Genomic DNA, 9,612 nt, shown 5'->3' on the forward strand with positions numbered 1-9,612 from the left:
CACTCTCCAGAATGCCTCACCAGCATGCACATGTACGCACCCCACACACTCCCGACCTACCACACCACGCACACTGTATGTCACACACACACCACAGTCTTGCACCACCCACATTTGCATGCAAACTACTCATTTTGCATCCAGACTGCTTGAGTGAAACTGAATGGTTTAGTTTTCCCCAAGTTAATACTGCTCGTCTACACGCCACCGGCTGTCCTGGCTTGCACGTCCCCTGGTCCCACCCTTCCTGGGTAAGCGCCACCTCCTGTGTTTCGGGTATCTCTGGCTGTGCCCTGTGGCGTGCTCATGTCCTAATCACATGGGAGGCCCCAGTGGCTGTTTTCTTGGCGGAGACTGGCCTGTTTGCCACCACTCCTGAGGCCCAGAGCAGCGGCTGGTGCGGGAAGTTCTACTTCCTTCCCTCCCCACGGGACATTTTGTCTCACGTCTGACATCTCCCCAGCTAGAAGAGAGACCCTCAAAGATGCGCAAGTGGGTTTCATTATAATGCTGGTGAATAATCAATGCGTTTTGGTAAAAAACTCAACCGGTACATACATCTTCAATAAAGTAAAATGTGCATGGCCCCTCTGCTCCCACCTTTCTCCCCTCCCCTCCCCTCCCCTGAGGACACGACTGACAAGCCTTTGGGGAGCTCCCCCTTTCTGTGTGCCTTCACGTCCGTGTATGGGCTGGGGAGTGTGTGTGTGTTCTCTAGCCATCTTAACGGAGCTGGAACTGGGATCTACACACGTGCACTGACTGTGTAGCTCACTTGCCATTTTCCCTCCAAAACAGGACTTTAAGATCCCTGACTGTAGTGCCTGTTGCCCTGCCTCTTTAAAAACGCCATCGACTCTTGGAGCACACGAACTCTTTCATTTATTTAACCATCCCCTTATTTATGGGTACTTTGGTTGTTTCCAGTTTTTTAAAAGATTACCAGCTGGGTGCAGGGGCTCACTTCTGTAATCCCACCACTTTGAGAAGCTGAGGCAGGTGGATTCCGAGGTCAGGAGTTCAAGACCAGCCAGACCAATATGGTGAAACCCCGTCTCTTTAAAAAATGCAAAAATTAGCCAGGCGTAATGATGCGAGCTTGTAGTCCCAGCTACTTCGGAGGCTGAGGCAGGGGAATTGCTTGAACCCGGGAGGTGGAGGTTGCAGTGAGCCGAGATCACGCCACTGCACTCCAGCCTGGGTGACAGAGTGAGACTCTGTCTCAAAAAAAAAAAAAAAAAGATTGCTGCAATGAAAACCTTTAGCTGTCATTTTTCATCTTGCTGTGGGAGAACGTGGTGGGAGATGCCGTGGTGGTAGAGTGGCCTGGTGCATGGCCAGGCTTTGTGTGGTTCTGTGTATTCTTCCCAGTGTTCCTTTCTACAGTGATTGCCTCCGGGAGATGACGACTGTGTTAGTGCCCACCATGGCCCACCAGAAGTGTGAGAATGTGGGGAGCGGCATGTTGGACCACAGGGCAAGACCAGGCCCTGTCCTGCAGTGCCAGGAGCCCAAGAGCGAGGACGTGGAGCGGCCATTGGAGGCCATGTACCTGAGGGCCTGGAGCTGGCCGCCCTGTGGCCAGAGAGCCCCATGCCCGAAGAACAGGAGTGCCACAACCACAGCCCCGATGGGGACTCCAGCTCCAACTATGTGAACAACACCTCCAGGGAGGGAGGACACTATGACGAGGACCTTTCTGAGGAGGAGGAGAGGGCATCACCTACTACGTCCGCTACTGTCCCAAGGGTGACGGCTACCTGGAGGGCATGGACTGCAATGGAGAGGAGTACCTGGCCCACACAGCGTGCATGCAGTGGATGGCGACGAGTGCCAGGAGGCCATCAGTGGAGTAATGGACGGACTCGGCAGGCCCACACCCCCAGGGCCACAGGGCTGAAGGCAGCCAGGACTACCTGGATCACTACCTGCCCATCCGGGAGTTTGAGCCCTCCGTCCTAGAGGCCCGTGACCAGAAGAAGATGGGCCCCACTGTCCCAGCAAAGAGGGCTACCAGAACTACTACCCGGCAGAGGCCAATGGGAACACTGGCACCTCCCCCTATTGCCTAAGGTGTGGGGATGGGGACCTGGAGGACCAGGAGGGTGACATCGACCAGATCGTGGCCGAGATCAAGATGAGCCTGAGCATGGTGAGCATCACCAGCGCCAATGAGGCCAGCCCTGAGCATGGGCCTGAGTCAGGGCCTGGGGACTCTGCAGAGGCCTGCCTTGCCAGCAAGGCCCCAGCAGGCACGAGGCGAGGGCCAAGTCACTGTGAACCTCCCTTCCAAGGCCAAGCACCACGGAGATCCCCAGAGAGGCTTCAAGCCCAACACCAGGACCCCAGAGGAGAGGCCGAAGTGTCCCCACGAGCAGGTAGGACCCTGGCTGTCCCAGAGAAGGGAGCAGAGGGGCCTGAGAGCAAGGAACCTCCTGGTAGAGGCCTCGCAGATGCTGAAGCGAGGGGGTGGGAGGGGTGGGTGCCTTGCAGTTCTAATGGTGGCTGAGCACTTCACTGGTCCAGTTATGAAGCATGTTGTGTGAATGCTGCGGCCACTCTTATGCTCACCCCTCAGACTCAGGAGTGAAGTCTTTCTGAGGGCTGATTGGCCACTGATGTTTCACAGAAGACTCCCCTACTCCCACCCTAGAAGAGAGTCCATTTCTACCCTGCTGCCCTGGATCTACTCATGGTGGGGCAGTGTCTGTGGGAGAGTCTGTCGATCTTCAGGAGTGTACTCAGACCAGCAGGGCAGTGGCAAAGACGTGGGGGCGCTGCTGCTCACACACTGCCGTGGCCAGTGGTGGGTGGCCTGGTGGCTGGGGTGGGGGCCCCCGTGCATTTCACAATGGAAGTGTCTCTAAAAGCCTGGGGACCTTGTTCTGATGGGCAATTAGCCGTGAATAACTATTTGGAAAAGGATTTTTTGAAAGTTTGACAAAACCTTAAAAAACAAATGCTAATGAGGGCAACGGATGTTAGCATAGCTGTGTTTTCTTTAAATTATAGCAGAGTCAGCGTGCATTCTAATAAACACATTTGAAAAGCTGCCTTCCAAAAAAAAAAAAAAGCCTCACTGTGAGTATATAAAGAAGATGTGATTGATTATTGGACTTGTGTAAAGGGACTTCTATTTGTCCAGTTACGTGGACTGCTTTTGGAGCGGGCGGCGGCTCCTCGGGACTGCAGCGCGCTGCAGCAGCTCCGCACCCTGGCCAGGTAAGCTGGGGGGCTCAGGCTGTCTGACTCGCAGGCGGTGGCAGCCTGGGGTCTCCTGCGGCGCTGGAGGCACCCGGACGCGTTGGGGGCGGCCGGAGGTTGCGGCCCCAGTGCTCTGGAGCACTGCCTTGTGTACTCGGCGGAGCTGCGGGGCAGTTGTTGCTGGGATCTACGGAAGCAGCCCAGCGGCCCGACTCCTCTCCTCTGGGCCACGTCCTGCTCCCACCAGCGGTGGAGGGAGTGTGCAGCGGGTACTAGGCGGTGGCTCCTGCATCCCTGGGTTGGGTGGGGGAGCCTGGCAGCGAATGGCCACCTGGTGCCGGCTAGAGGCTGTGTCTGGGGGTTGGAGGGCACTCGAGTCCCACCGCCCGGCTGAGTGGGCCGCTGGTGGCTGGTGCATTCCTCCATCCTCACTTGGCACTGGCGTCGATTCCCAGTGCTGGGTGGCAACTCGGTTGGGGTCGCCTCTGGGTTCGCTGTCACCGGAGAACCTGAATCTGGATCTTTGCCCCCTTCCCTTTTCCTTTATAATAACGCCCAGAGAGAAAAACTTCTCAGTTAAAAGACCCCACACCCCGTTGCCCCTGGGCTCCAGGCACCAGGTTGGGGGCACGGGAGGTGGGGGGCGGGACCTGCCCCTGGGCCGGGCCCCTTTCACAAGGTATGCACTGCCTGGCAAGGCTGCTGGTGGTAGATCTGGCTGCAGATGGTGAAGGAGAACATTGAGGACAGTTCCCTGCCCTTTGGCTGTGCTGAGCCCATCTGGAGTGTTTCTGGTTCTAATCAGAAGTGGAACCGTTTCAGTGCATCTTAGAGGTTCACGTGAGTGATGAACTTGGGTGGAGATGGTGACACAGCTTGTTGTCTCCTCCTAGGCTCTTAGTGCATCCAAGATCTTGAGCTGCCAGGGGCCTGGCCACTCCCACCCCGAGCCCTACCTTGGCTGAGCTGGTCACTGCTGCGTGTCCCGGGCTGCCGGCCTGCCTGTCATCTGCAGTGCACAGGTATGCATGTGTACATGCACCACACACATATCATGCCTGCCTCACACACAGCACACCCATACCTATGCACACCACACACATCATACCCACCTCTCACACACTACACACATGGTATGCCGACCTCACTTACACCACACACACATACGCCATACCCACCACACACAACATACATACCCACCTCACATATACCACACACATACCCCCTACACACCACACACCTAACTCATGTACACCACACACACCCCACATACATACATACTCACCTCACACAGTCCATACACACCTTACACAACACACGTACCCACCTCACAGAGCACATATACACTATGCCCACCGCATACACACCACACACTTAACCCATATACAGCACACACACCACACACATACCGTGCCCACCTCGCACACACCACACACATAGCCCATACATACCACACACTACACACATATCATACCCACCTCACACACCGCACACTACATATATACCATGCCCACCTCACACACCCCAGACACTTAACCCATACACACTACACGCACAGCACACACATATCCCCACCTCACTCACACACCATACACTTAACCATACCCACCTCACACACATACCCCATACACACCACACACAAAAAAGTCATACCCACGTCATACACCACACACCACATATACACCATGCCCACCATACACACCCTACACACTTAACCCATATACACCACACACACACCACACACACCATACCAACCTCACACACAGCATACATATATCATACCCATCTAACACACGTACCCCATAGACACCACACAACACATTTACTCACCTCTCACACCACATATATACTATGCCCACCTCGCACACCCCATACCCTTAACCCATGTACACCACACACACACCACACATACCATGCCCACCTCACACACACCATACATTATATCATACCCGTCTAACACACATACCCCATACACACCACACAACATATATCACCTCTCACACCACATATATACCATGCCCACCTCACATACCCCACACCCTTAACCCATATATACCACACACACACGGCACAGACATATCATACCCACCTCACACACCACACACCACATATATTCGTATCCTCCTCAGACACACCACACACTTAACCCATGTACATCACACACACTACACACGTATCATACCCACCTCACATGTATACCATACACTTCTCATACCCACCTCACACACCACACAGCACATATGCACCATGCCCACCTCACACACCCCACACATTCAACCCATATACACCACACATATTCCACCCACATACCATGTCCACCTCACACACACCATACACATATCATACCCACCTCACACACACCACACGTGTATAACAACCACGTCACAGACACCACGTGTATACCGTGCCCACCTCACAAACACCAGCCACTTAACCCATACGCCCCCCACACACACCGTACACACCACACATATACCCACCTCACACACACGACACACATACGCCATACACACCACGCACAACACACATGTCATATCCACCTCATACACCATACCCTAGATATATACCATGCCCACGTCACACACATCATACATACATCATCCCTACCTAACACACATACCCGTACACACCACATACAGCACACATACCCACCTCACACACCACTTATATACCATGTCCATCTCACACAGACCACACACTTAATGCATATACACCACACACACCACACATACTACCATGCCCACCTTACACACATTATACACATATCATGCCCACCTCACACACCAGACATCCTTAACCCATATACAACACACACCACATATATACCATGCCCACTTCACATACCCCACACACTAACCTTTATACACTACAAACAAAGCACACACATATCATATCCATCTCACACACACCCCACACACCGCAGGTACACCACACACATATCATACCCACCTTACACACCACACACCACATATATACCATGCCCACCTCAGACACACCACACACCATACACATATCATACCTTCCTCACACACATACCCCATACACACCACACACAACACGCATATCATATGCACCTCACACACCACAAAGCACGTATACACCATGCCCACCTCACACACAGCACATACTTAACCCATGTACACCACACAGATCCCACACACATACTTCATGTACACCATGTCCTCTCCACACGTACTACACACCACAGATATACCTCATACACACCACAGACAGCATACACACCACACATACCATGTAATACCATACGTACACAACATACAGATTTTGTAAACACCTACACACCCTATACATGCCACGCACCTTACACACTTCATAAATTCCACACACACAGGACAGCACACTCCACATACATGTTACATCATCCATACAGCACATCACCTTCCACAGACGACTTATTCACACTACACAGATACCACACACACCACGTAATATACATGCATACACCTTACACACCTGACACACCACACACACCCCATACACACCACACACACCCCATACATACCACACACTACACCATACACACTACACCATACACACGAAACATACACACTCAACCCTTCCACAGTACATCACACTCCACACATACCAGACATGCATCACATACACCACAACCACACGCTATACACAGTATATTGCACACACTCACCCTCAAGGATGCCCTGCCACCACACACACACACACACACACCCCACACTTCTTACCCACCACACTACACACTGTATCTCACGCACACACCACACAGCCCCGGCCACACAAGCTACCCGTTGAATGAAATGGAATTATTTAGTTTTCCCCAAATTTATACTGCCCATCTGGGCAACCTCAGCTATCCTGGCCGACACATTCCCTGGTCCCACCCTCCCTTGGGTCAGCACTGCCTCCGGTGTTTCTGGCGTCTCTGGCTGTGCCATGGGGTGTGCTCACGTCCCGATTGCCTGGGAGGCTGGCCCCTCTGCCCCAGTGGCCACCTTCCAGGAGGAGACTGGCCTTTTTGCCACCTCTCCTGACGCCCAGAGTGGCGGCGGGTATGCGAAGTCCTGCTCCCTCCCCTCGCTGTCTGCCCTTCCCCACGGGTTGTTCTGTCTCAGTGCTGACATCTCCCCAGCTAGAAGAGGAGACCCTCAAAGGCGCACAGGTGGGTTTGATTATAATGCTGGTGAATAATCAAATACGATTTGGTAAAAGACTCAACCAGTACAAACATCTTTAATAAAGTAAAATGTGCAAGCCCCCTCTGCTCCCACCTCTCTCCCCTCCCCTCCCCAGAGGACATGGCTGACAAGCCTTTGCGGGCTCCCCCTTTCTATGTATGTTTGCATCCGTGTATGGGCTGGGGAGTGTGTGCGTATTCTTTAGCCATCTTGACAGAGCTGGAACTGGGATCTACACATGTGCACTGACTGTAGCTCACTTGCCATTTTCCCTCCAAAACAGACCTTTAAGATCCCTCACTGTAGTGTGCATTGCCCTGCCTCTTTAAAAACGCTGTCAGCTCTTGCAGTACGCGAACTCTGCCGTCATTTATTTAATCATTCTTTTATTTACGGGTACTTAGGTCGTTTTCAGTTTTTTGAAAGATTGCTGTAGTGAAAATCTTCAGCTGTCATTTGCTGTTGCTGTGGGAGAATGTGGTGAGGTGCTGTGGGGGTGGAGTGGCCTCGTGTGTGGCCAGGCTTTGTGAGGTTCTGACTCTGTCCTTCCCAATGTTCCTCCCATACTGGCTGCCTCCTCCAGGAGATGATGGCTGTGTGAGTGCCTGCCATGGCGCACCGAAAGTGTGAGAGCGCGAGGAGTGGCATGTTGGACCACAGAGCAAGGCCGGGCCCTGTTCCCCACGGCCAGGAGCGAAGACAAGGAGCTGCCCTTAGAGGACTATGTGCCCGAGGGCCTGGAACTGGCCGCCCTATGGCCAGAGAACCCTATGTCCGAGGAGTAGGAGTGCTACAGCCACAGCCCCGATGGGGACTCCAGCTACGTGAACAACACCTCCGAGGAGGAGGAGGAGGGCATCACCTACTACATCCACTACTGCCCCGAGGACGATAGCTACCTGGAGGGCAGGGACTTCAATGGGGAGGAGTACCTGGCCCACGGCACGCACCCCGTCTACACTGACACGTGCCAGGAGCATCCACACTACACGCCTCCTAACTGGACCAACCAGTGAAGAGCTCAGCCACCATTAGAACTGTAAGGCACCCAGCCCACCTCACTTCAGCATCTCCGGGGGCTGTACCAGGTGGTCCCTTGCTCTCAGGCACCTCTGCTACCTTCTCTGGGTCAGGAGAGTCTTACTGTGGGACAGGAGAGGAGTGGCTGGACTAAGCGGGCCTGCAGCCCCATAGCCACTGTGCTGAGGGCAGCCAGGACTACCCGGACGGCCACCTGCCCATCCTGGACAGAGGACGAGCCCTCTGTCCTGGAGGCCCACGACCAGGAATAAGATGGCCACGACTGTCCCAGCAAAGAAGGCTACTAGGGCTACTACCCCACAGAGGCCAACGGGAACACTGGTGCCTCCCCGTACCACCTGAGGCATGGGGACGGGGACCTGGAGGACCAGGAGGAGGACATTGACCCTATCATGGCCGTGATCAAGAGGAGCCTGAGCATGACCAGCATCACCAGCGCCAGTGAGGCCAGCCCTGAGCATGGGCCTGAACTGAGACCTGGGGACTCTACAGAGGCCTGCATGCCCAGCAAGGCCAGCTGCAGCCCCAGCAGGCATGAAGCGAAACCCAAGTCACTGAACCTCCCTCCTGAGGCCAAGCACTGTGAAGACCCCCAGAGTGGCTTCAAGCCCAAGACTAGGACCCCAGAGGAGAGGCTGAAGTGGCCCCACGAGCAGGTAGGACTCTCCTGTCCCAGAGAATGGAGCAGAGGGGCCTGAGAGCAAGGGACCCGGCTCTGCATCTCTTCTTATGGAGGTGCTAATTCATCTTGAGAGCTCCACTCTCCTGACCTAATTGCCTCCCAAGGGCCTCACCTCCTAACACCATTACATTGGAGGCTAGGATTTCAACATATAAATTTTGAAGGAACACATTCAGTCTATAGTACATAGAAAGTAGTTTCTTAAATAAAGTACTGAAAGTGGCTGGGTGTGGTGGTTCACACCTATAATCCCAGCACTTTGGGAGGCTAAAGCAGGAGGGTTGCTTGAGCCCAGGACTTCCAGACCAGCCAGGGTAACATAACAAGACCCTGTCTCTCCATATATATGTATGGAGAGATAGGGTCTTGTTATGTTATATATATACACACACAAAATTAGCTACTTGGTCGGCTGCATGCCTGTAGTCCTGGCTACTCAGGAGGCTAAGGAGAGAGGATCACTGGGGGCCAGGAACTTGAGGCTGCAGTGAGTTGTGATTTAGCCACTGTACT

General features: G+C 53.7%; 1 protein-coding gene across 2 annotated transcripts; it reads left to right on the forward strand.

The window, feature by feature from the left end:
• The first annotated feature begins 287 nt into the window (after positions 1-287).
• LOC135271599 (amyloid-beta A4 precursor protein-binding family A member 2-like) lies at positions 288-9,067 on the forward strand. Of its 2 annotated transcripts, XM_064369085.1 has the most exons (4): positions 288-2,378; positions 3,146-3,222; positions 4,098-4,226; positions 7,960-9,067. In XM_064369085.1, the coding sequence occupies exons 1-3, from the start codon at positions 2,172-2,174 to the stop codon at positions 4,120-4,122; spliced, it is 309 nt and encodes a 102-aa protein (XP_064225155.1). In that variant the 5' UTR covers positions 288-2,171; the 3' UTR covers positions 4,123-4,226; positions 7,960-9,067. The 2 variants fall into 2 exon arrangements, 1 of the variants encoding a protein (XP_064225155.1); XR_010339724.1 differs by lacking the exon at positions 3,146-3,222.
• The last annotated feature ends 545 nt before the right edge of the window (positions 9,068-9,612 follow it).

This window comes from Aotus nancymaae, unplaced genomic scaffold, assembly GCF_030222135.1.
Source record: "Aotus nancymaae isolate 86718 unplaced genomic scaffold, 86718_ANA_hifiasm-v0.15.2.pri h1tg000087l, whole genome shotgun sequence".
NCBI lineage: Eukaryota > Metazoa > Chordata > Mammalia > Primates > Aotidae > Aotus > Aotus nancymaae.